Genomic DNA, 27,500 nt, shown 5'->3' on the forward strand with positions numbered 1-27,500 from the left:
ATAACGCCGATACGAGCGCTCAGATGAGGTTCCAGCCACAGTTCAATGCTCATGTTTGCTTTTAGCTTATCGGGAAATCTACAGATCAACTCTGGGGATCCCATGCTTTTAGGTAAATGGGTGGATGGACCGACTTGGTGGCAAATCCCTGCTAAGATGGAAAATGACAGAGGAGACTCAGGAGAGCAGCGTTGTGAAGCGAAAGAGTGGAAATGTGACAGGGATATTGCAAATACAGCCCAATTAGCTGATTATGCCAACACGTGTCCCCCTCGTAGTGACTTGACTCCTGAACCACCAAGAGAAAATGTCCCAAACAAAACATATAAATACCCCCTCTGTGAGGGGGATATTCTGTCAGGCGAGGCAGATTTCTGCCGGGGATGCAGTGGTGTGGGTGCACCGCGCCCCTATACTTGTGTGAGATTACCTAAATCCAGTGTGAATGGACCCAGCACTATTGTCCCAAGAGACAATGGTGATGTCACCAGGGAGTGATGATACCACTGATGCGATAGATTACAGCGGTGATGATGAGGTGAAGGATTGCTATTATTTCATTTATTATCATCACATTTAGACCACGCTGACAGGGCGAGTGGCTATAGGGAGAGAGAGTGAGAGAGAGAACGGAGAGAGAGAGAGAGAGAGAGAGAGAGGGCCGGATTAAAACAAACCCGCTCTGTGAGCTGGTTTTAGTTGCCATGGCAACGATCATTACCTCGCACTTGGGAGAGCAGGGGCAAGGAGAGGGGGGAAGATAGAATGGGACGGAGGTAGGGGAGGAAGACATGGAGGCAGGAGAGGGGCACAGTTGGGGGGAAGAGGAGAACATGAAATGTCATATCCCCAAAACAACGGCGAAATGTCAAAGAAGGGAGAGAGAGAGTGCGGCACCATGGGGCAGAGGAACAACTTTCTGAACTCTGGGTCCTCCGCTTACTCAAATAAGGAAGCCCTCTCAGAGCCATTTACAGTCAAATGTCAGGAGCTGTAGATATGCAAACAACAGGGTGGTAGATATGCAGTCATATTATAGATAAGAGACTCAATTCAATTCAAGAAATGTATTTGTTCTATCTCACCTCATTGGGATGCTTAATGGTTGAAATCACAGTAATTGCAGGAATATCATCGCACATTGAGGTTATGGGCGAACAAGCAGCCATGCATCGCAGTGACAAATAGAAATTAGATGATGGAAGTAAAGTTGTGGGGGGAAATGAGAGTTATTCAGAGAGAGAGAGAGAGAGAGAGGTGCCGAGCAGCAAATGAAAGAAATCCTCATGCTGTGTGTGGAGGGAGGCTGTTGTCCTAGCGATTCCACTTCCATGGCATGTCACATGACCCTCTGCCCTGCACACCTGCCCGAGAGAGATCAGTGGCAGTTTCTATGGTGACAGGGTCAGCGGTACGGGAGGCAGGATGCCTGCTAGAGGTGCTGGTAGGAGGGGCTGTTGGTCTTATACATCGGAGTTGGTGTTATTTTTAAACGTTGCAGAGATGGAGCGGAGACAGTTGCCGACTTAGCGAGGGTCCAAATCAACTCCACCTGCAACGGTGCTGAAGAATGTCTGCTCCGACCGTTAGGAACAGAGAAAAAGACTTTGTTGGGGCAGGATGAAACAAATGAGTTGATTTAGTTTTGTCCAGTGGTGAAAGCGGATGCTCAGGACAGTGTGTGTTTGTTGACCGTCTATGACCACATGACCTATGAATCATACGCCTGAGAAATCTCTCCTGCTCAGATCACATGGTCGGGGCATTTCACTATTCGTAGGCCTTATTTAAGGGAGCTGTATGTGATACACCTCATCTTTGCCATGGATGATACGGGCATATCATTTATATTTAACCCAAGACGAAATGCTAAACAAGAGTGTTTTTGTGTTTCAGTGTTCGGATGGGGGTTCAGCACAAGAAAACTCATCCCTGAAGCGTGTGGCGGTGGTTGAAGACTTCTTTGACATCATCTATGCCATGCATGTGGAGATGGGTGCTGATCCCGGCAGAGTGCCCAAACATGCAGGCCAGAAGAAGACCTACAAGGCGGTAAGAAGCAAAATGAACACAGTACATTTAGCTTCTCCACTACAAAATTACTAATTTTTAGCATGACCTATAAATAGTATTTTCCCTCTTATACCATGTAAATGGCCCATTTGGGTAGATACCATTGAGTAATTAACAACCTTGTACCCAGACTTTTTTTTTCTGTTCTTTGTTTTCACTTGGCCCTGAATCGATCTGTATCTATACATGTCGTACACCCACAGACCACCACATTTAGTCTCTTTTGAGACATTTACCACTTAGGCTTTAATGAGCTTGAGCAAGATTTCTTGTTTTCAACTTTGGTAGTTACCAAGGTAACTCCAAAGTACCACAAGACAAAAAGAGTAAATACAATTATATGTAGTGCATTTACCACAGGAGCCCTCGATCTTTTTTGTATCACGTGATGGAAGCCACTGGAACAAAGGCATACACCCACACACCCGACCCTCCCCCAACCGCCCCACCTACCCTGCGCGCACAGCGCAGACCGAGGTGTGCTCTCGGGTGTGGTGCCCTCACCGAGTGGCACGGGACGAAACGAGAGCCTTTGTCTGCAGCGTTAAGGGTCTGTCTGTGCTGTGAGGCGGCGTTTGGGGCAGGGGGTGGGGGGTGGGGTGGGGGCGGGAGGTGGGGTGGTTAGCAGGACTGCCGTACCCATCCTCCCCCCCCCGGGACTGCAGCAACCAGAGAGCCAATTCCTCCCTGTGCCCCTGCCCCGTAGAGAGGTCCTGTCACGTCACATAGAGTGTACCCTTTTGAGAAGGCAGCACCGCTGGGGCAGGGCATAATATGGAACTGTCAGTGTGGCCTTCTGGGAAGCACACACTCCTCTGGGTGGCCTTTCCCTCTCAGCTGCCTCAAGGGGTCAGGCAGGGAAAAGGGGTGGGGGTGGGGCGGGAGGGGGTGCAGAGTGTGGTTCGGAGGGTGGTGCGGTAGGTGGGGGGGTGAAGAGTGGGTACCCCTGCTGCCTCTCCATGGTCATGTGAAGGTCGCACTTAACAGAGAAATGCCAGAGGGGTCACGGGGCCGGAGATAAACAGAGAAGGGAGCTAGAGCGTGAGAGAGAGGAATAGATATGAGTCAGCTTTACCTGGGAGAGGAGGATAAGAAAAGGGGGGAAAAAAGAGGGGACAGGACCATCAGCTATTCTCCCCTGTGATATCGGGAGTAAGGATACGTAGAGACGGAGAGCAGGCGCTGAAAGCAGGCCACGGGTGCCGATGGAGCATCTGAACTTCAGGCAGAGCATCATCTCGCACCGTGCTTAGACACCACACACACACACGCATGCACACACATGCATGCACATGCGCACATACGCAGGCACACACACACACACACACACACACACACACGCGCGCACACACACGTATGGAACTAACCCCGGCCCTCCTCCGCTCCTCCTTCCCTGCGCAGATAGCAGAGACCTATGCCTTCCTGCCCAGAGAGGCGGTGACACGCTTCCTAATGAGCTGCGGAGAGTGTCAGAAGAGGATGCACATCAACCCCAGCACGGCAGAGTTCAAAGGTAACGCACCATCCGGGCGTAGCAAGGCCTTTGAATGGAATCGAAATGGAAGCAGGCAAAAGCAGGCCCGTCGAAATGTTTCAGTGCATGCTCAGAAAATGTGCAAAAAATGCTGCGCCAATCACTGCGAGATGACATTCAGCATATTGTGAAAACCATTTGGGATGTTTTCCAACAGCCTCTTAACCTGAAAAAGCAAGAGTTCAATGTCCGCCCCCCCCCCCCCCCCCCCCCAAGAAAAACTGATCGTGGAGTCCCCCTAGTGGCGGTTCAGAGGAACGCAGACTCCCCGACCACATTGTTCCTCGTTCCTCATTTCAAACTGATTCTGAGTCGGATTCAGTTTGCAGTGCTTTGGGGAGTGAGGAGCTGAACATTTTGGATTTCTGTTTCACGAGAGGGATTTATTTTATGTTTTATTTCTCTCTTGACAAACATCCCTCAGGACTTTGGAAGAGCACCGGACGCATTTTGAGTGTAAAAAAACGATCTCATCTGAAATGACCATCGCACTGTTTTATGTTTATTTAAATGTTCAAATGTTTCCTTTCTTTAACTTCTTGCAGAAAATGATAGACCGACGTCCTTGGTTCCGGACCTCATTGACTACAATATGCCCCTCACTGCCACCTACCTGAAGCAGATGAAGCTGCAGTGCATGACCACCAATGAGAGGGTGAGGACAGCGGCCTTATTTTAGTAATGATGATGATGATGATGATGATGATGATGATGATGATGCAATTATTTGTAAAAGCGTGTGGAATGGCTTGATACAACGTAGTATAGTAAAGTAAATTATAGTAAATAGTATAGTATAGTATAGTACAGTACAACACTGTAATAGAAAAATAAACTTGAAAATCTTCCATTTCCAATTCCATTGCATGCTCACACATCCGCACCTGTTTGGGTCTAGATGTGTTGAGTACTTTTTGCCCTAATGTGTTTTTTTTCATCCATCGTGAAATAGTAAAGTGAACTTCCAGGATGAATCAGAAAAGGGAAATCCTTTTTTTTTAATTTGAAGCAGAGCACATAACAATACACAAACAGAACAATATTACAAATAAAACAAATGTTCATCAGTTTCATAGCCTTTTTGTTGGTATAATAAATAAAAAAATATATCTATATTAATTTCTATATAACGGCTGTAAACACTCAACAGTGAATTTCTCCAGTGTGTTAATAACGTTTATCTTATATTATCTTATAAAATAGAATAAAATAAAATAAAACTTACATTCTAATTTATATTTAAAAAAAATACTTTGCCACAAGTGACATAAAATTAAAATTACAATGTGGTTCACTTGTTAATAGGGATTAGTCGACGTCCTGTAGCAAGTGACGTCACAAAGCCCCTCCCAGTTACGTCATTCAGTGCCCACCCAAGCGGCTGAGGAATCAAAACACTGCTAGAAATTACTATTATTATGGGAGCCAAAGGAGCGATGCATCATAATTATTATTTCAACTCTATTCTTAATTAAATGTATTCACCACACTGACGGCTACTCCTATTTGAGGGTGAGTAAAATAGGCCAGCATACTATGGAGGGTGTTAGAAGTGTGTTTATTCAGCGTCCACGACATGATTTTAGGCATTTAGCGCTGATTCACTGAAATAATTTTCTTATTTGTTAGAATAGAATTTATTTATGGACCTTCTTCTTTCATGTTGAGTTTTGGTTTGGTTTAGAGAGAAGTTTCACCTGCTATATGTTGCTATATATAAAGTGAATTTTTAAACTCAAAATGTCGAAAACTATGTGTGTGTGTGTATATATATATATATATATATATATAATATACATATATTTACATCGTTTTCTACATATAAATCTACATATAGATACTGTATATAAACACACACACAGAGTATCAAAATTAACTGAATTGAATGTCTTATCTTAAAAGGATCCGTAATTTATTTAGTGAACCTAATTCAGTCCAATTGTATCAAAGGTCCTGTAAGATCTTTCTTTTTACCAGTGGCAGAGAGATGGGGCACATACAAACATTGCAATATTTTATTTGTTTTGAATTAATTAACCTCATTTATATACCTAAAACTGTGTATAATCTATGTGAAGTCAGGTTTAAGTGACAGTTCCTAATACGTTTTCTTGAATTGCACTGTGGCCTTTTTATTCCCAATCCCCTTTCCACTAAAGCCTTTATTGTCATGCATTGGAATGAACTTTGAACGACTTTAAGCCGCTTTAAGGGGGGGTGGGGGGGGGGGGTCGACCAGTGTGCTAAACTAGTGTAGGTTCGCAAATATTCACGAGTGGGGTGAGGAATAATTTATGTTGTAAATTTTATTGCAGATCTTAAATATCAAGTTTTGTTTACTTTCAGTGATGTATAGTTCTCTCTCTCTCCCTCTCTCTCTCTCTCCCTCTCTCTCTCTCTCTCTCTCTCTCACAACATGGCTCAGTTGGTACCTAATAGGGCTGTCACTGAGTGTTTAGGTCCCGTTCAAAACCCTTACCGAGGGCCGCACATTCCCAGGAGCCCAGACCTATTTGTGCGCTCGTGTGGGGGAATGAGACAAGTGTAATTTTGCTGCGCTACCATTACGCAGAAGTCGCCCATTCTGCAAACGCCCTGTAGACGTCTGGGGATGTGTGATGGCATCTCTGTTTTGTTTGGTCTATCGTGCATTAATTAATGAGACAAGCGAACGAGAAATCACAAACCAAATCATTGTTGAGTAAATATTAGGCCAAGAGGCTTTTCTCCCATTCTTGTCATGAATTGTGAACACAGTTTAAAGCCTATATGTTCAGGAATCCCTTTTGAGTATATTTTTTCTCTTTTCAAGCATACCCCTTGTTCCACCGTTGTCTATGCCACGCTTCATTTAGCATCTATGGAATGTCTCCATTGTAGGGTGATACATAGCAATGCTCCCACACTTATTGTTTAAGCAGAAGCTTGTTCTGTTCTCTCTGCGCTACACGGTCAGGGATCCGCTAAATGGTGTGAAGAGCCACAACGAAAAAAGGCATTCCTGTGCTGAATAGAGACGGAACCTCACATTTCTAACTCTTCTGGGACGCCAATACGATGCACATTATTCAAACACTGCGTTCAAACGCTCTCATCCACGGTGTCTCCCTTCAGTATGACAGTTCGCTGAGCAGCGAGGACATGGAGACGGCTGAGCCCGCCTGGGTCCCAGCTGAGCCGCCCGCAGTGCCTGAGCTGAGCCCCCGAAATGGAGAGAGGGTCCCCAGCCCACCAGCCAACCTGAAAGAGGAGGACGGTAAGACGGATTCATGGCCTGCATTGTGTGCATGGACCGGTGCTTAGCCTGTTTGGGCTGAGCTTGAATGGTCATGTGTTGCTTGCCCATATGCCTTATTTTTTTTTAAATTTGATCTTTTTCATTAATGATATGATGACCAAATAATGTGTCAATAGTACATATCTTGTTACTTTCTATTTTGGAGAATGATCAGCAATCGCTTGGGGGACTATTGAACCATTGTATGGGAAGAGGACAGATTTGTGCTATACAGGAAACAGCTTGTGCCCCATCTTAGGGTACTAATCCAAATAAATCCACTCTCATAGGGGTCAGAATACACCCCCAGCCGCTGTCCATCCTGCAACACCGTGACCACCCACTCTCTTTGGGGCGCAGGCTTAGACAAGTAGGGCAAAAGCCTACAGTAACCTCCACAGATTAGGCAACACAAAGGACAGCAGTGAAATGAAGGCAAAACATATGAAAAGCAAGATATTCTCTCCTCTGGAAAACAAATGGCACCTCCACATTGGCACACAGCATTTACTACAAGAAAACCATCACAGCAGTATTAAGCAGTTCTGTATTATGCACAGCAGCAATCGTATGATCCCCCACCTACAATGGTACTTTGTACCCCTCCTCCCCACCACTGATGAAGCACTGGAGATAACCCTCTCATACCTCTAACTTATATGAGTAATGACCCCAATATTCACTTTCTTTACTAATAGAGAACAACCCCCACACTCACTCACGCACATTTGCACCAAAAGCCCTTGATATTCCCCCCACCTATACCCAGACAGACACTCTCCTCTTATTCGCTCCCACCCTCCTCCCCTGGTCCAGATGACGACTCCTCTGAGAGCGGCAGCGCCAATGGGCTGCCGGCCCTGACGTCCCCGGAGGCGCTGGCTGCCTGTGGAAACCCCCCAGATGGAGTGGCCCCATACGGGGAGGTCACAGAGAACGGGGTGGCTGCCCCCCTGGACTTCAGCACCACGTCCTCCTCGTCCTCATCAGAGGACCAGCAGCCGGTCAATCTGAGCGACCGGCTCCTGCCGGCGAGGAGCTCGCCCCTCGCTTCTTACCCGGCCGACCCCAACAGGAAGCGCCCCCTCAAAACCGAATACGGCAACAAAGTAAGGGCTCATTGATGGTAGAACTTGGTCGAACTGTGCGTGTGCAGTGTGATCAGTAGTAATGGCGTGCTTTGTGTCTGTCCCTAGTCTTCTCAGTACAGTTCGGGAAGCTATGACTCTGTGAAAACTGAGCTGAGTATGAGTGCAGAAGATCTGACCTCCGGCCGGGCGCAGGTCATCGATGACGATGACGACGACCATGATGACCACGATGACAGTGACAAGATTTACGACGCTGAGGGCATGGACCCGGAAAGACTGAAAGCTTTTAATGTAAGACAATCCAATCAGATGGGCTTTTGTTTTCCTGGGTGTTTCATTGTGGTAATGCATTTTCACCACCGTGAGCATAAAGTGTTCCAAATCATTTTCAAAACAATATTGGGGTAATACGTTGTCAGTCACTGTCTCTTTAAACTTTAATTTCTTTCTCGAAATGTTCAATTCCCCCTCTCCTGGTTTCCAATTGACCCCGGCATGCCGCTCAGATGTTTGTGAGACTGTTTGTGGATGAGAACCTGGACCGGATGGTGCCCATTTCCAAGCAGCCCAAGGAGAAGATCCAGGCCATCATCGAGTCTTGTAGCCGCCAGTTCCCGGAGTTCCAAGAGCGCTCTCGCAAGCGCATTCGCACCTACCTCAAATCCTGCCGCCGCATGAAGAAGGGCGGTTTTGAGGTACGAGACGGCCAGGGCTGTGAAATAGTTTATAGGATAGACAGACACCACATTCGGCGCCTTTCTCTCCATTAGAACTATCTACCATGCTTGTATGTGTCAGAAAGTCCGAAAATGAAGTCACTTTGCTTTAATATTGTACATGTTTGATCTGGGTCTTGGTATTTTGGGGATGCCTTTAGCCTGCAGTCGGACTGATATCCAAAAGCGATTTAACATCAATCTATCCTTAATATTTAATATATTTTTCCTTTACTTCTATTTAATTGTATTTAATATAGTTTCTGTAAGACAAACCTTTTGCTCCCCATCACCAGATTCGACCAACGCCTCCTCACCTCACCTCTGCCATGGCCGAAAACATCCTCGCTGCTGCCTGCGAGAGCGAAACTCGGAACGCTGCCAAAAGGATGCGGCTAGATGTCTATCAAGCAACGGTAAATGTCGTGCCAGGAAGATACCTGTGACTTTGTGCCACGGGACCATTTGGAAATGAGCCATTGTTATTCAATACAGTCCTTAAGTACCCCCGGTCCTTCGGGTTTAGGCGGCAGCTCTGCTTTTGCAAGGCTCACACTATGAAGGGCTACACATTCTTTTGACACCTTAATTGAGTCAAGTGTGGGAGAGTATACTCAAAACATAAACATGAAGGACAGCGGATACTAAAGGCGGAGACCGGAGAAATACCTGTCTCGAGAGAAAATTGATGAACTGTGCTCAATCTTTCCATTTGTCAGGATGAACCCACCGGTGTGGAAAAGCCCACCTCCAGGGAGCCCGCCGCTGTAGCCCCGACGAGCTTCTCCACGGCCGCCTCAGCTTACGCCCAGGACCTGCTCTTCACCAACGGAGGACTCAACTACAACGTGCGCGGCTACGGGACGGCCGGCGGCAACCAGCAGAGCACCGGCGCCACACAAACAAACGGTGCGTGGCGTTTGTCGCTCTGTACTCGGAAATATCTGTATCCGTTTCCCTCCCATTCATTCTCCCTTCCCTGTCCCCATCTCTTCCCAGGCCCCACGGATCTGAGTATGAAGTCTGTGGCATCCAACTCCTCTTCCTCCAGCTCCAACAGTCAGGGCCAGGGTGGCGGCGGCGGCGGCGGTGGCGGCGGCGGCGGCGGGGCCTCGGCCCAGCTCAGCCCCCCCGAGGTGACCGCGGTGAGGCAGCTCATCGGCCGCTACCGGGAGAGCGCCGCCTTCCTCCTGCGCTCGGCGGACGAGCTGGAAAACCTGATCATCCAGCAGAACTGAGCCGAGGCCGCGCCGCGCCAAGACTTTCTCCCGGGGCCGTGCGTCGGCATCACTCTCAGTCACACGTTCCGGGGCAGACCAGGAGTTCCACACAAGACGCGAGTATGGCGTGAAGGGTGAGACCGCAGTGCGCTGTCGGGTCCTGTGGGTACGCTACCTTCCCCTAATCCATCTTTTTTTTTTTTTTCTAATTAAAAGAATCCGAATCTATTCCCAGGCTGAGATATGTCTGTTTACTTTAAGCACCCGGTTCATTTTTAACCTTAGCGGTTCATTATCTCAAACCAATCGCCACCTCTCCGGCTAATCCACACCATCCCAACCTCCATCCTCCTCAGGTCTGAAATCTTTGATCTGCGCAGAGAAAAAAGCCGAGCTGCGGAAAACTGAGCGGACAAATTAGCAGCAGACGTGTTTCACTCTTTGAATGACCTGTCCGCACACCTTTACGCCGACACTCCTGGCACAGGTCTTTCGAGCGCCGTACATGAAAGATGCTTGTCATGTTTACCTACGAAGCGACTCGGTAATGAAGTGACTAAAGTGCACAATACTACACAGTAACACGGTAGAGCCTTTGGTGTTGTGCACTCCTTTTTTCGTATTACAGGATTGTAAAATGTGTCGTACCTTAGTGGCACGATCTGGTCAGATCGGCGGTGTCTCTTATGTCTCTCGAAAAAGAAAAAGAAGGTGAAAAAAAAAATAAAGACCTGAGCGTTCGCTCCTATCGTGTATAGTTTGGAAGATGGCTTTCCTGAAATTCCTTACATTTATTGCTGCTACTGATGTGGTCATCTGCCACCAAACTGATAACCTCAAAGGCTAGGACGCGCTGACGTACAAAAAACGCATAAAAACGCGGACCCGACTCGTGAGCTTTGTCGACGCGGTCGCGGCTACGGAGTTCAAAGCGGTCGAATCAAAGGGGAATCAGTTTCATTTCTATCGTCGGTTCTCCCTTTCTCCTCTTCTACTGCGGTAGTTTGCCGACCCCTTAATTGTGCGTGCCGGGAGACGAAGACTCATTGTTTACCATGACATTTTTTTCAGTTATGTCAGAATGAATTATTATTGCCGGCCATTTAATCATGACGAAAAAAAAGTCAGGGGGCTCTAGAGGAGAACTTTGAGAAGCTTGGGTATGCAAGGTGAGGTCACAGACACCTGTCAGGGAAAAGGAGGTTCATATATTATTAAGGCTGTTGCACGTGAGCGACGCTAACCGGTCAAATTTTGAAGAAAAGAAAAAGGTGCAATATTTGAGATAATCAGTAAAAGAGTGCTTAATGGAAATAGGACTTGGTCGATCTAATGTTCTCTGAGTCCTGATTAGGGCTTGGGCCTTTTTTTTTTTTTTTTTTTTTTTTTTTAAGTTTTTGGGCGAAGAAAGAGGCGCCGTGACCGCTGTCCTTTTTCCAATTTGAAACGTCGTCCTGTAACCGCAGAGAAAAGAAGATATTATATCCCACGCAGCATTGTAGCCGAATTCAATGTTTTTTTTTGTTGTTGTGATCTTTCTCTCTTAATTCTAACCTCATCGCTGAGGCACTTTCGTTGATTGGGGCCAATCATTCAGACGTGAATAGCAAAAAGGGACCTAGTGGAAATACGAGACTTAACTGTTGAACGTCCTTTTTTTTGTACTTCAGAGGTATTTGGGTCATTCTGTGGCAGAAATTGTTCCGTGAATGGTTTTTTTTTCTTGGCTTTCCTAAGTTCAATTGGCACGCGAGCTTACATGTAGCCCTCTTTGACCGTCAGGTGAGATCTGTGGCATGGTTGTGAGTGCAGAACGCCGCTCTTGTCGAGGCCATCTGGGTTCTCTGTCGGCGGCGACCCCGGCGGCGGGGAGGGGCTGCTCGGCCTCTTAATTTGAAGAAAAAAACGAAAAAAAACGCTCCGGCATCTCTTTATCTTCCCCGTCATGACACCAAACCCTTTTTCCTCTCCCCGAGCATCTCCGCATCCTCCACCCACGTCCATCATTTCCAAACACACTGTTTAAAAAGAAAGCAAAGACAATCCTAGAAAAAAAAAAAAAAAAAAAAAAAAAGATGTGATCGCATCACGGTTTACGCTGACAACTTAGCCACTAGGGTGTGTGTGTGCGCGCGTGTGTGTGATCCGAGGGCACACGGAGTACTCTCAGCCAGATCTAGAGCACAGTCTCCGAAAAGGACACTTCCTGGTGAATCAGCAGAGAACTCAGCACAAAAGCAGTCGTGTTAGTGTGTGTGTGTACATGTGGTGGTGTTTGGTGTAATTTATTTAATTTGAGTTACTTTTTTTTTTTTTTTAATCTTAATATTGGCATTAACACGATGTCATGTTCTTTTTTGTTGATTGTGTGAAATGGAGTGGCCCCTTCAAAGCTTCTTTTTTTTTTTTTGTACAAATGTGATTCTGTGAATAATTTATTCTGTGGTCTGAAACATTCCAAACAAAGACAAGGACTCTTCAAGCGGTCAACTTGATTTTTGTCGCCAGTTAAAATATTAGAGAAATATATTTCTGTATTTATCACAAATCGAGGAAATTTATTAACAACTCACAATACACGGTCAGTGTCTTGGCACCCGTGCATTTCCACTCATGGACTTGCTACGACTGAGCTGTTCTGGCGTCGGATAAAGCATCAGGCTGATGATCCTTTCACTAGTTACGCCCGTGATTGGACTGCTTCACATTTCCAATGTCAACGATATTATCTATCAAGCAAGTTTGGAAGCACTTTATAGCTCAGGATTAAGGCAACACGACACAGTGAAGTGTGTCTTTAAATGACCTGCTAAAGTATATCTCTTTCAGTTCTACATCTGATGAAGTAATAGCACACTGGGCCATGTTATTCGGTGTGGGAGCGCTCTTTATGTTTGCAAAGATAGAATTTAAAAGCAGAACCATGTTCCCCATCAATTTTTTTTTTTTGCTTTTTTTTTTGCTTTTAAAGATTTTAAACCCAATTTGAACTTACACTTTTTAATACTTTGACTTGGTGAATGAAGCCGATGTACTTGGGACCCCTGGGATGGCTCTACACGTCTTCCTTTGCTTCTCCAGCTGCGTCATACTAACTACCTGTTCCAGTAGCCATAACAATCACACCAATATGTTCCGGAAAAAACATTTAATATCCGACTAAGTGATCCTAAAGTTAACGCGGTGCCGTTTTTTTTCCACTGTTACGCCGTCACTCTTCCCAATGCTTTGCTTGCAGATCTGTTGGGTGTCACCGAGCAAGCGTTTTAGGTCCATGCTGGAGTTACTGTGATCGAAGGCCAAGCCCTTGTAGACATTTTTTTTTCTCCTAATGGCCAATCAAATTTATCTTTGTATTGACTGGAAAAATGTAACGTATTGATGTTTAAATAAAAATGCCCTGGTAGTTTGTGGATTGCTAAAGTGGTCAGATATATGTACTGTATAGCTGTACAAAGAGTGATAAAAGACATTTCATTTTCCTGTGGGTACAGCACTGTTTTTGGAAGAAAAAAAAAATCAAAGTGGTTTTTAACCCCTGCCTGTTTTAACTTCATTTGGTGGTGCTCTGTATTTCTTCTACTGTTATTTATATTATTTTTATTTGTTGCCTATCCTGCACTGAAAAGAGACTGTAGCTCTGTGCAAGGGGTTATACTGTATACCAGTGTGAAGCTTTGTCATTCTTTTCCCTCTGGTTTTGGACTCAGTGAAAGTGTGATGTTTACATGTACAGTTTTTTCAAATTGATTATTTTTTTCCCTCCTCCTCCTTGTTTGACTCGACCACACCCCGATCTGCGTACATTTGCTTTAATTATAAATGATTTTCTTTTTTTTTCTTTCTCGGGTTTCATCAAATGCAGATGTGACCACTTGGACTGTGGGGGTGGGCCCTGGCAATTGGGGGCGTGAGGTGGGGGTGGGGTGGGGTAGTGCGGGGTGGGGTGGGGCTGGGGGGAATGGGCTTAGCGCATCATAGCAAGTGAAAAGGGGGCTTCACGACATCTCGAAGTGGACCGTTCAAAGATCGATGAAGCAAAGTAAAGCGAGCATGGCGGTACATCCATTCTAACAGTAAATCGCTCAGAATCCTTTTTGTTCTTTTGGCCATGATGTCAGGGAAAACTCCTCGCCCTTAACCTGACTGGTACCCTCTGGAGGTACACTTGGACGCGTTGTAATATCTCCTCGGTAACCTAAAAAAAAAAAACAATAAAAAAAAAAAAAAAAAAAAAAAAGCCATTCCCCTCTCCTGGCCTTCAAAGGGGGAACCCATAAACCTCAGGAAATACTGAAATCTCCCAGTTAAGTTTCTATCCATCGATCTCTTTTGAAAAATGGTGTTTAAGCCTCTACCGAAAAACCATAACATTTATAAGAGATGTCTATTGTTTTGTACATTTATCATTGTGATTTCAAAGTGGAGCTTTTTCCAGTATCTGTGACTTAATATTTTGATTTCTTGGAGTGTTTATACGTCTGAATATTTATTATTATATGTGAAACGACTAAAAGAAGGAAAAAAAAAAAAGAAAAAAAAAAAAAAAGAAATGGCTGAACCCCGTTTCATTTGTATGTTTCATGCAAAACCGTCCGGGTGGGATTCTCTCTGCCTTTTACATATCACTAACGAGGGACTTGTGTTTGTTTGGAAATAGCTTTTTCAGTGTTGCATCAACGCTATGGTTAAAAAAAGAAAAAAAAGGAAAAAAAAAAAAAAAAAGAAAAAACAACAGCAAGTTGCAAGGCTCTATTCTTCTCCTGAGATGTCAGTAATTGAATAAAATAGTGCGATGAGCTATCAAAGTCAAAGAAGGCTTCAGTTTTTTCTATCCATCCATCTATCTATCTATCTATCTATCTATCTATCTATCTATCTATCTATCTACTGTATCTATCTGTCTGTCCGTCCGTCCGTCTATATCGATCCACAATTACTAATCTCTGCCAGGCATTATAGCCGATAATTAATAATACACAATATGTATCCATATGTATGACCAGTCAAACTATTTGAGTACAATTTTATTATCTTACTGTTAATAGTCGTAGACCACAAGAGAGCAGCAGACACAAAGAGGTGGGACATGGATGCTGTACCTGGATAAAAGCTCAAGTAAAGGATCCCACAGTGCAACACACACACACACACACACACGCATGCACGCACACACGCATGCACACGGAAATTAATTATGTTGATGGTACTGTCAGAAAAAAAGAAACTACAAACCAACAATATGTACAGAATGATTTAATATTCTATGAATATATATATTTCACAAAGCAATTTTTATAATGAGCGATATGCAAGTTCAAAGCAAAGTCTGCATGCTTTCAACTATCGCACAGATGCTTTCAAACTTTTGTTATGTATTACTGTAAATTTAATGCCTTGCATTTATAAAGTTAAAAATCTTCATAAGCTTATACTGTAGGTACCACTTCCCTGTAGTATTACAAATGCTACCGCTTAATATGTCAATACATGAGCTCTGATGTTAAATAGCCTGCGTTGATCATTGGGGGGGCTACACACAGAAGCCTCGTCTCGTCAAACAACTTGACATAATCAACCCTACGTCCTAATTTCTCGGAGGACGGGCCGCAGTGTGTTGGCCACCCTCAAGAGGATAAAAGGTAAGTATGTGTTATCTTAGAACGTCAAAATTCATTTTTGTGTCTTCTTCGTGCAGGTGGGGTTAGGGTCTGGGTTAGGGGTCTCCATAAAACCACCTCCAACTGGTTTAATTGGCTCCCAGCCGTGACCACCACCACCACAAGTGCCAGTGTGAGCATTTGATGAGTATAGTTCAGTAAACTCTCACCAAATATATATTTTTTTAATTGAATTAAGCCCACAACGACTCCAGAGGGTTCCATACCTCAGCCTACCGCTATCCCATGTATCCATGTGCAGTGATAACCCTTAGCTACCGCACAGACGGGACCATTCGACCGCCATCTCTGCAGTCATCACCACCACCGATGCCGTACAGGCCTGACCAGTCCCTTACCCTGTTAAGGAGCATCAATGCTGCTGAGTGCCACTGGTTCCACATGGGCCTCCCCTGTGGCTACCATCCATCCCGTCAGCTCTTTCAGCCAAACCTGAAGAGCTGAATCCTAGAGAATCACCTCGAATCCCACATTCTATAAGAAGCGACTCAATGGATTTGGCTGCAAACGCTGTGACCCCCTCACTGTACCTTGGTTCGGCGACTGTACTTTAACCTTCTTCCTCTTTCATTTTTTTTCCCCCAGTCGGTTTTGCTGAGGGTTTTTTCTTTGTCGTTGGTTGCTATGTGAACCGTGACACTCGTGAAGCCTTTTGAGAATGTGCTGCTAACAAGCGCTTTATAAATAAATGTGACATGACACTTGTTCCGCTGGACAGGGGACGGTGTTTCCACACAGAAACGCAATCGTGACATCGGCCACTATCCTGGCGACACCAACTGTATGTTATTTTAATTTAAAAAAATAATAATTATAATAAAAATAAACAGATCAATCTGCTTCCCTTTTTTACACAAAAAGAGCACAATTTTAAAACAGATCACAGGATCATCTATATCTGTACAGCTATCCATGTATATATCTACATTGGGCCCTTTGCATTCAAGATTATAAGGCTGTTAATACTATATACTTTTTTAAAAATCATACTTTTGATTTATGTTTTTACTGATTTGTCTTAAGTGTAATAATAACTGGGTGATAATATTAAAAACTTTGACTGTGGGCTAAACCCGCTTGTCAGGTTTACTTAAATTCCTCAATCTGAAAGTCCACTAAATGAACTGAACTGCCAGGGCTTGAAGCCAAGTCAAGCCAAAAAAGCACAGAAACCATCAATTCAGGTGAGACGGGATTCCACGGAACGGAACGTTTTATCTCGATCTCTTGAAAAAACTGTCCGTAATGACACGTGCTCCTACACATGGCCCACAGCGCACGTTCTCCCTCCAGGATGCCACAGATCAAATATAGCCACATGAACTGTTGCCAAGAGGACGGAAGTTTCACAGACAGAGGGTTCAAAAAAAGAGCTCTGCTGTGGCATCGGACCAGATGGGCTCGACTTTGCTCCCCACGTGCATCAATGAGCCCATGGTGGGCCCATGACCCTCGTCGCCAGTTTTGGTGGGTGCTAACCGCTGCATACTGGGAACACCCCGCAAGACATGATGTTTCGGAGATGCGCTCAACCCAGTCGTCTAGCCATCACAATTTGGTCCTTGTCAAAGTCGCTCAGATCCTTACGCTTGACCATTTTTCCTGCTTCCAACGCATCGACTTCAAGAACTGACTGTTCACTTGCTTCGTAATATATCCCCTTGACAGGTGTCATTGTTACGAGATGAGCAATGTCATTCACTTCACCTGTCAGTGGTTTTAATGGAGTGGCTGAGCGGTGTATATAATACTGTATAATAAGTTGAAGTAATATATTAATAATAAGTTCTGAGGCTTGCTGTGAAAACTTATCCACACAGTAGTGTTGTAAAGAAAGGACTCGGACTCAGCGGCTCCGAGTCACAGTTGCCTTTGCCCCAGATTTCCCTCTTACCCCCATGTGACAGACGGGAGCGGTCCAGGAAAATATGTAGGTCAAAGGTGCAGTCTGTAGAATTTACAGAACGGAATCGGCAGAAATACAATATAATATTCATAAGTATGTTTTAATTAATGTGTAAGATTCAAGATTCAAGAGTTTGTTTTTTTTTAGTTTGTTTTTGTATAATCACGTGAAAATAACACCACCATGTTTCTACAGTAGCCCAGAACGGATAAACCAAGCCCTGGCTCTGGAGAGGGCCTTTCTGAGTTATTTTGCAGGTTTCGCGACCACTTCCGCGGAGGCCGCCACATTGCACCGCCGTGGGGAGCGGTTGTGATCTGCAACCTCGCTGCTAGACGCCACTAAATTCTCCACGCTTGAACTGCACCTTTAAGTTTCGCCGGACCCCTCTTCCGTGCCGCTTTCTTGACGAGCCACATCCAAATGGAGTAGAAGTGAGCACAACACAAACAAAGTGTCGATTTTTACCGAGGTGTTAATGCACACGATTCACTGACAACAAACCATTTCTAGCTTCAACTCGATTCACGTGAAATCTGCTGCTTATTTTCCATCATGGATTGTAGATAATGGGTTGGTATTCTGGGAACACCTTCTGTCAGGAAGTTTCCCCCGCCCCCCCCCTGACTTTTCGCGTTCAACTGCCTTTCTATTTATTCTCTTTTGTGCACATAAACTCTGAACAGAGTGACCCAGGGTGTCCTTTGAGGTGCAGAACGAGGGACTCGTGCCACGGGGCCGGCTGGGTGGGCACCGAGTGGGCGGCAAACCCCCGTGTCAGTGAACTTTATTTGGAGCAGAGGACTCTTTTAGACACAAGTGGTTTTCTCCCGCTACACCAGGAATAGATTTGCTTTAGGGAACCAGCCGGTGACTCATGCATTTATTGGACAGACATGGCTGCGTGCCAGGTTTTAAAAAAAAAGGGGCAGAACACCTGTCGGCGACCTTATCGAAATGGCGTGAGCGTGACATGCAGTAATATCGAAACCGTGTTTGCGCGTTAGGAAGATCAATGCACAACACAATGCACGTCGCCTGGGATCACCTTCCTGTCTCAACGCGGCTGTGTGTATAGGTTGTGAAATGTTTGTCAGGTCGAAGCCACTCTGTGCACCAACACTTTATCCTTTAAATTCATCGGTGACAAGAAACATCAACGTAGAAATGATCGACCTGGTTCTTAGAGAAAAGGCAAGATCGTACTATCGGGGATCAACGCTGGAGTTTTGAGAGAGAAAAAGCAAACTAATAGAGGAAGACCTGATGAAATGTGCTCTGCTTTGCTCCGCCTTCATTGAATGATTCACAGTTGGATGGAGTTGCTTACAGTGTAAGTTAACTCTACCTTCATCCGAGAAATGTGTTTTCTGCAAGACATCTTTAATTTGGAGATGTTCTTGAATGAACGAGGGACAGATACAGTATACAGTCAGGATCGTTGTCGAGGTATAAATGTGCTCTTCTGCTTGGTGAATTAATAAAATAAGAATATGTATTTCCATCCTTCTCGTAATCTTAACCCAGTTCTTCCAGCAGACTACCAGCAGCTTTCCACAGGTGACCTTCTATATATATATATATATATATATATATATATATATATATATCCACCTACAGGTGAGTGGCGTCTGTTATGTAAACAGCATAAGCCCAGAATTAACTGCTAATCACGTCAAAGTTAAACAGCTTAGGTTGATTTACTAACTGGGCTACATTGATATTTTTCAGACAGCTCTTTATAAAACACCATGTTATTGGATTTGGTGATCATAGGTGCTTGGCTTCACTATTACTTCCCTCACTAAAACACGATCGATGACCTTCTCCAGGATAACAAATCATGCCGCTCTGTAAGTTGTATTTTAGTTTTTTTGTCTTATTTAGTTTGATCAAATTGCTGTTTTTTTCTCCCTGTTTTATTGTTGCTTTTATTTGTGTTATGTAAAGAGTCAATGAATATGAATACCTGTGAATATAAAGTGCGTTATAATATCACCTGCACAAAAAAGCAGTATATACTGTGATATACTCAGCATCAACTTACCATATATGGTTATATGATGATCCCATGATTGGAGCAACAAATATATATGTGATGATATTATGTCACATTATACAGTAATAAAAAGTATATACTGTATATAATACTATGTCTTGGTACTTGGTAACTAGTCAGTATAAATAAATAAAACAATTGCAACATTTCCATATTGACTGGAAGCATTTTATTTAACAGCAGGTAACAAACAGCATGAAAAAGTCAACACAAGCTTTAGACATCTGACTTTTTTTTTTTGGTCATTTTAAAAAGACACTATGTATAAACAATCACTGCAAGTATAAAAACAAGCCACCATCTTCTACATCTCCAGGTCTGGACTACACGTTTCGATGGCTGGACCTAGGACACGGGACGATGAATGTACGGGCTGGAAGGACGACAGGCACATTGGAATCTAGGATGCCGGCGGAGGGCTCGCTGGCTCGAACTTCCCAATGTCACTACTTTCACTGAGCTGCTTCTTTAGAACCATCTCCTTGGCGATACAAGTCACCTGACCGTTTGTCACTGTGTACGTCCCGTTCCTGGTACAGAGGAAAACATTGTGTTTCAGCATTAGTCCAACAAAGCCATCGCAGTGTCCACATGGAATGCATGTAGGGCTAAAGTGATTTCAATGAGTTTTAAGAAGTTGCACGCTTATGTCACTTATGACGAACTCACTTGTGAGACTCATTCTGCATGCCGGGCTGGTTCTGTTTCCCGAAGAAAAAAGAAGACCACCAGTGGCCAGAGTCCTGTCGCGGCAGACCTGGAGGAACAGAGCGAGACGTCAGAGACAGAACAGACACGAGGGAGACACACGAAACACAAAGGGTTCTCTGCATACCTGGGTGGTGTGGAATGACCTCCCCCGTGTACTCAGAACTGCCACAGGAGCTGTTGCTGGAAGTGGAACCCAGGCGTCCTGGAAAACAAACAACCCAGCAAAACAGGTTTCAGGGACATCTTATCGCAGACTAAATAGACAGCCTGCTGCGGATAAAACAAACAGGCCGGCTGGGGGATTTTAACAGAGAAAGATAAACACAGATAGACGATTACATCAAGCTGGCGTATCCACCATGCTCTGGACATGAGCAAAGCTTGCATTTGCACATTTTTTATTACATTTTTGGGATTTGGACATTTGCTTTACTCACGTATTGCAGTTATAAAATAATGAAATAAAATAATGAAATATTAAATAATAATTAATAAATGAATAAATAAATAAAACAATATATATTTGCCAAATACCAACTCACTTCTGTAGTAATCGTGAGTGGCGACGAGGGAGCCGCTTGATGGAATTGATGCCATTTTCTCCGACCTTGGATGGTAAAACCACTTAAAGATAAAAATGGGTAACCTTGAGAGGAAAAAAACAAACAAAAAAAAACAACTTATTAACCAACTAAAAATGATGATCCAAACTGGAACAAAATAAGAAAAAAACAAACAAACACAAGTTTGTTAGTTGATTCACTCCTTTCTGTATTTTTCCGCATCTTTTATCCTATATTTGAATGGGTAGGACAGCCTTCTCAAAAAGAGGGCACACTTCAACTAATGGCCCTCAGTGCCTCATTCTATCCTGCCATGCTCTGGCCCAGAATGCCTAACCAGCTGGCTGGAGGTGATCAGGTTTCTCTCTCACTCAAATTACCGGCCTGACTTCACATTGTGTACGTGCCGGTGTGGAGGAGGAGGGGGGTCAACAGGGGGACCGGTGCATGCACAAGCTGCGTGATCCTCCTAGTGTTTGGCAAATCATGTCAATTTCAGTGCCAGGGGAAAATCTATATTCAGCCATTTAGGTCTTACAGTCAGCATTGGCGTTATAGACCACCTGTACATGTCACATACCAGGGCTGAGATTGTGAAAGAGAATATTTTCAATAATTACCTTATAATAATAATCATAGAAATATATATTGAGCCAACATGTATGTCTTACATGTCTTAAAAGGTCGCAAAGACGAGGCCTGGCATCACAATAAAAGTCTTTCGAAATAAGATGCTGACGCTAAGATGCTGATGCTACTTTGCTTCTTGGTCCAGACACCACTGAAGTACTGAAAACAGCAGGCTCCAGATGTTTCTGGGGATTTTGTGGAGCGGGTTAATACTAGTTTGAACTACATAGGTAGAACACCTGACAGGTAAACCGATAGTTCACAATGACAGAAAATCGTTTTTTTACGTTAGTCAGTGTCTGTGTTGGCATCGCAGTGTAAAGTTTAACCAATGTAGACGAATAGGGGGCACATCGTTCCAATAGGTTTAGGTATGAGGTTATAGATGGTTAGGTTTAGGAATGAGGTCATAGATGGTTAGGTTTAGGTATAACGTTAAAGATGGTTAAGGTTAGGGGGTTAGGGTGTCGTCCATGTCCAATGGGACATTTCTCGGCCTATTGGCATTTCGGAATAATGGGCCGGGAACAATGGCATGGCACCGAAGAATATTCAGCTGAGCATCATATAGGTTCTATGGTCACGCTGTCGATTTACTCACACAGTATTGACTTTATCCATTGTTTTACAATTTTGTGAACATACATTTGTGTACTGTAATGAAGTCTGAGGATCAAGCTGCGAGGAAGAGGAAGCTTGTATTATTATTATTGTATAAGCAATGGCTGGACTTTTGCAAACTGCCTTGTATTCACTAAAGGACTTTAACTTGGATTTTCAAGTCCCAGACAAACTTTCAAGATCTTATGCAAAACTCACTTTTCAGTGCCTTTGCACATTACATTTGGGCCTCTGATGGGTCTACTAACACACAAACAGTGAAATAAGACAACGCAGTCAGTTTCGTTGTGAGCTGCCTATTTCAGGAAACACGTGGTGAAATAAGCCATTCCGATTTGAAGCCCCTTTCTACGTCAAGAGGGGCTTCGGTAGAATTAGAACCCCCATCTGAGTAGCTACGAGCTAAGCATGGGAAGTTCTCAGTTTTCGGCTTACAGACCGGCGCGGATCTTTTAAGAAAAAGAGGAATTTCTACCAACTGTCCGTGACAAAGATGGATTTCTTTTATTGTATTTTCCTACAAACAAAAAAGGCCCAAACCCCCGTCCTATCCCAGAGAATCCAAAGATGTGTTATCCCCTGTGGTGAGCTAAAGCCTCTAGTGTGTACACTACTGGGTTTTGGTGTAAAGCATGGAATACAATACAATACAATATGTAAAATAACGATTAAAGAAAAATTAGGAGGCACACCGCTAGATGTAATAGCTTTGACAAAAACTATAGTCAACTTTAGTTCTTAAAGGGAGTCTGGGGATTTCTCAAAAAGACGAAAGCTTACCTGCTGGTTCGGCTTCAGGGGATCAAGGCGGTCGCTGCGCTGTCGGAAAGGCTCGATGTTGAGGGGAACAATCTAATTGTTGTGGTTATGGCCCATCTGTTGGAGCTGTATACGCTCGGACATGTCACGGTCACCGGACCACAGCGGACTGGCTCTGTAGCTGGAGACACCAGCGCGGGTGTCTTTATAAGAGCTGGGCTGGAAGAGGGACACGCCGGGGAGGCGGTGGGCGCGGTTAGGGGCGTGGTCCCTGGCGTGAGGCGTCTGCGCCAGGACACGGACTCGAGCAACGTGTTGGAGCTTGAGGACAGGAGGCGAGTCACGGGCGTGGGCTTTAGAAAAGCTCTTAACCCCGCAGGCTGTCGTGCGGGTTAGTGGGGCTCAAGGGCTCATGTCCGCGGGGCCGTGCTGTGCCACCGCGCACCGCGGGGGGTAATGTTGTGTGATAAAACGTGTGTTTATGTGTGTGACGAAAACGTCCCCAACGTCAACCTGGTCTCTAGAAGTCTACATATTTTTGTGTTTTTCTCGGAATAATCTCTTGCCATCTTCAGCCTTCCCTGGTGGTCTAGTGGTTAGGATTCGGCGCTCTCACCGCCGCGGCCCGGGTTCGATTCCCGGTCAGGGAACACGCCTTTTGCCGAGCTAAATTCTTTGCAATATATCACTGTGTAGGTGAAAGTGGCGTAGACCCGAGCTCAACTCTTGGATGTATTAGTACTATTCATTTTGATGTTAGAAAGTACAGAGCCTGGTTCGTTTTTACTAGGACCTAGAAGTGATTTATTGTTGGTATATTTCATTTTTTCTTAATGTTTCCATCCTCTAGTTAACATCGAGTTTTACTGTGTATTGCCATTTATTGTTATACCATTACCTTATTATTATTGGCCATCCATCCATCCATCCAATCCAACAACCCCAGCCACTGAAGATTATAATTTATAAGAAAATAATGAAAAAAAAAACAAAACTGAAATCCAAACGTTCCCCCGGGGATTAATAAAATCAAATCTTCTCTTATTTTATCACATTATAAACCACAATGACTTCAAGAAGTGACAAAACGCCATACACTGTTTAATTTACTTTACTTGCAAAAATGTGGAAGTACAAAAATACTTTTAGATTGGGGAAAAAAAATCCCTCCTTTTAAAAAGGATAGCCTCAAGTCACAGTATCAATGTCAAGAATTGCATAATCTCAGTTCATTGACCTCAAAGATTGATGGGTTCACTGCACGCCGAAAACACACGAACCCTGACAATTTAGGAATGTTAACACATTTACGGGGCTTTTAGAAAAGAAATAGTTCTGCATGAAAACCTCCTTCCTACACACTGGGTTTTAACGACATTTCAAAGAAAGTGCTAACAGTCTTATTCACTGGATGAAGGAAGCGCTGGGACACAACGGCAGAGAACCAACCCCTCCCTACAGAGTTAGAAGGGTCCTTCTCTTGAGTTGCGACGCGAGGCCTGTTTCTCAAACCCAGAAGTGTTTCCCTCATTTGAGCCACCACCGGTCATCTTCCCCTGAAGAAAGTGGAGATGGCTTATTCATTTATAAAGAAGTGTTTTATATATATATACATACACATACATACATATACATACATACATACATACATACACACACACACACACACACACACACACACACACACACACACACACACACACACACACACACACACACACACACACACACACACACACACACACACACACACACACACACACACACACACACACACACTCTTCGACACATCTCACAAAAAGTTAGGGATATTTGACTTTCGGGTGAAATTTATGGAAAATGTAAAAAGTTCACGCTACAGTGATATTATATCATGAAAGTAGGGCATTTAAGTAGAAGCATGCAATGGTGATTTCCTCATCTCAAACAATTTATTGAAACAAAAGCCAACAACAGTGGTGGGTTTACCACAGCAAAAAATGTCAGTGTCTCAATAACTTGTCATGTGCCCTTGAGCATCAATTACAGCCTGACAACGACGTCTCATGCTGTTCACAAGTGGACTTATTGTCTGCTGAGGCATGGCACCCCACTCTACTTGAAAGGCGGCCCTCAGGTCATTGAGGTTCTGGGGCACAGAGTTACGAGCCTCTACACGGCCACTCAGCTGATCCCATAGGTTTCCTATGGGATTCAGGTCTGGAGAAAGTGCAGGCCACTACATTTGAGGTACCCCAGTCTCCAGCAGCCATTCCCTAATGGTGCGACCTCGATGAGCTGGAGCATTGTCGTCCATGAAGATGATCTTAGGCCTGTGTTGTTCATGCAGGGGCACAATGACTGGATGAATGATGTTATTCAGGTAGTATGGGCTTGTCACTGTACCATTCACAAAGTGTAGGGCAGTTCTGTATTGACTAGACACACCTGCCCACACTGTAACACCACCACCACCAAAGGCTCGTCTGGTGACACCAGTGGCTGATGCATAGCGCTCTCCTTGACGTCTCCAACATCGCTGGCGGCCATCATTTCTGCTCAACGGGAATTGACTTTCATCAGAGAACAGCAATGAGGCCACTGGTCCCTCGTCCAGCGTAAATGCTCCCTGGCCCGTGCAAGATGATGATGCCTGTGCCTGGTGGTGTGGTCAGGTACCCCTGCAGGTCGTCTAGCACGCAGACCACGCTGATGTCAACGGTTTTGAATGGTCTGACATTTGGATGCCTCTCACCTCCCTTAAATGTGCCTGGAGTTGAGTGGCATTCATCATCCGGTTCCGCAGGGCACTGTTCACAATGAGGCGCTCATCAGTGTGTGATGTGGCCAAAGGACGTCCACTTCTATGCCTTTCTGTGACTCTTCCAGTCTCTCTGTATCTCTGTTGCAACCTGCTGATGACACTCTGTGACACTCTAAGCTCAGTGGCCACTTCCCTCTGAGAACATCCTGTTTGAAGCCTCACAATGGCCAGGTACTGTTGATCAGTTGTTAGGTGTCGTCTTGGTCTCATGATGTCAAAATGTGAACAGCATGATGAAGAGGACTGTTTAAATACCAATTCTAATTGAACCAGGAAATGTATTGGTCGATTCATGGATCAAACACCTGTTGTGAATTTTGCTGTTCAGCTCCTTGTTAGAGAACAGCAAATTGTGCAAAAAGTACTGAAACATTGAACAATTAGACATGGGCATTCAAAAGTTTAGAGAAGGTCAAATTAAGTTCACCTGTAAAGATTATAGTGCATTTTAGGTTCATCCTGAAATTTCACCCGAAAGCCGAATATCCCTAACTTTTTGTGAGTTGTGTATGGAGGTGTGTGTGTGTCTGTGTGTCTGTGTGTGTGTGTATGGGCTCTACTGAGAAACCTACCTTCACACTGCCAACGACTTCCTCAAAAGACCTAAATGTAGATGAGTGTCTAGGAAACCACAGGGGGGGAAAAAAAACAATCTATAAAAAAGAAAAGTAAAAAGCCATTTGGTACAATTTGGAAATATTCTATAGCTTCATTCTTCAGTTTGACTACTAAAGAATTTCTAAAATGCATACGACGCACTTTTGAAAGAGCTTCTCAATTTCCCCAATCTCTCTATTAATATACAAAATACGAGGAAAGGTAACTGCAAGAAAAAATGCTAAACCTTTTCATGAGGGGAAAAAAAAGGCTGTTTTGTCTTTTAGCATTGAGAAGTGTAGTTTAGAATTGGTCTTAGTCATCATGAAACAGTTAGAATGTGCATCCAGCGCTACCTCATCGCAGGCACACTGATGTTGTGGCCCAAGGGTCTGTGTGATAGAGACAGAGGAAAAGGACAGAGCAGTACAACAGGAAGTTAAGAAAACACCATCACTACATTCACTGTCATGTCCATCATATTAATTGGCACATATATTCACATGATGGCTATTTGGACACCTTAAAGGCTATTCCACTTTCGAGGTCCTTATTATCACTCTGCTCTAGTCAAGCATTGGTCATAACACAAAGGAATAGAATATAAAACACGATAAGTTTCATTGCTGTAACCCGCCGACCCCAGTACCCGCTCTTACCGAGGTGGGCTTGGGAGAGGCAGAGCTCTGTTTGTCAGCATTAGGTGATAGATGGAAAAAGAACAACGTTAGGTCACAAATAATGGCACCGCAGCTCCATTTCTCCCCGCGCTGAGAATGACGCACTAATCGCCTATTGTTGCGCAACTGCAGATGTACTACTGTGAGTGGATTATGTTCACTGGCTAAGCAAGAACACCGCAGAGCTTTTCATTTGTAAAAGGATGTCCTGTAACAAGGCACAGTGTCATTTGTCTAAGTGGGTTATGTATGTATGCATGCATGCATGTATGTTATACACAATATTTGGCTCGAGAGCAGTAACAGAACAAATTATAACTGTCCATAACATATTACTGTATACCACAAAAATAACATCATTACAGAGAGCAAGGGCAGAGAATCAAATGTTGTTTTTATAAATGTTGAAATCCTCAAGGTACCTCATGTCTGCCAGTCTCCTGGTGATGGCCATGCCCACACTGGACAGTGCAGCAGAAGTCACCTGTCCAGCATAAGAGAAGGTCTCCTGGGTCCTCTTATAGCTGTGGCCACAGTGGACAAATACATATGAAGGTCAAGGAACTAAAAGTTATCAGA

At 44.3% G+C, this 27,500-nt stretch overlaps 3 protein-coding genes across 3 annotated transcripts in view; 1 reads left to right on the forward strand and 2 right to left on the reverse strand.

The window, feature by feature from the left end:
* nol4la (nucleolar protein 4-like a) overlaps nt 1-9,929 on the forward strand; it is a gene marked incomplete at both ends in the record, with an annotated part of 16,472 nt that extends 6,543 nt beyond the window's left edge. The window contains 10 exons of the mRNA XM_080015482.1: nt 1,897-2,052; nt 3,475-3,586; nt 4,153-4,262; nt 6,722-6,863; nt 7,701-7,993; nt 8,081-8,266; nt 8,482-8,670; nt 8,988-9,107; nt 9,411-9,600; nt 9,691-9,929. Coding sequence (XP_079871608.1) covers nt 1,897-2,052; nt 3,475-3,586; nt 4,153-4,262; nt 6,722-6,863; nt 7,701-7,993; nt 8,081-8,266; nt 8,482-8,670; nt 8,988-9,107; nt 9,411-9,600; nt 9,691-9,929 — 1,737 coding nt within the window. The remainder of the gene's footprint in view (nt 1-1,896; nt 2,053-3,474; nt 3,587-4,152; nt 4,263-6,721; nt 6,864-7,700; nt 7,994-8,080; nt 8,267-8,481; nt 8,671-8,987; nt 9,108-9,410; nt 9,601-9,690) is intronic.
* Nucleotides 9,930-19,703: 9,774 nt separating this feature from the next.
* On the reverse strand, nt 19,704-23,024 carry ppdpfa (pancreatic progenitor cell differentiation and proliferation factor a). The gene is made up of 5 exons (XM_080015492.1): nt 22,863-23,024; nt 20,811-20,914; nt 20,393-20,470; nt 20,227-20,314; nt 19,704-20,087 (listed from the first exon to the last, which is right to left on the reverse strand). The coding sequence occupies exons 2-5, from the start codon at nt 20,863-20,865 to the stop codon at nt 19,958-19,960; spliced, it is 351 nt and encodes a 116-aa protein (XP_079871618.1). The 5' UTR covers nt 20,866-20,914; nt 22,863-23,024; the 3' UTR covers nt 19,704-19,957.
* A 1,241-nt stretch (nt 23,025-24,265) lies between these two features.
* LOC307241228 (tumor protein D54-like) overlaps nt 24,266-27,500 on the reverse strand; it is a gene marked incomplete at its 5' end in the record, with an annotated part of 5,058 nt that continues 1,823 nt past the window's right edge. Inside the window, 5 exons of the mRNA XM_080015268.1 lie at nt 24,266-24,397; nt 26,217-26,265; nt 26,598-26,633; nt 26,901-26,927; nt 27,344-27,445. Coding sequence (XP_079871394.1) covers nt 24,305-24,397; nt 26,217-26,265; nt 26,598-26,633; nt 26,901-26,927; nt 27,344-27,445 — 307 coding nt within the window. The 3' untranslated portion in view covers nt 24,266-24,304. The remainder of the gene's footprint in view (nt 24,398-26,216; nt 26,266-26,597; nt 26,634-26,900; nt 26,928-27,343; nt 27,446-27,500) is intronic.

The sequence above is a fragment of the Zeus faber genome (assembly GCF_960531495.2).
Source record: "Zeus faber genome assembly, chromosome: 15".
Classification (NCBI taxonomy): domain Eukaryota; kingdom Metazoa; phylum Chordata; class Actinopteri; order Zeiformes; family Zeidae; genus Zeus; species Zeus faber.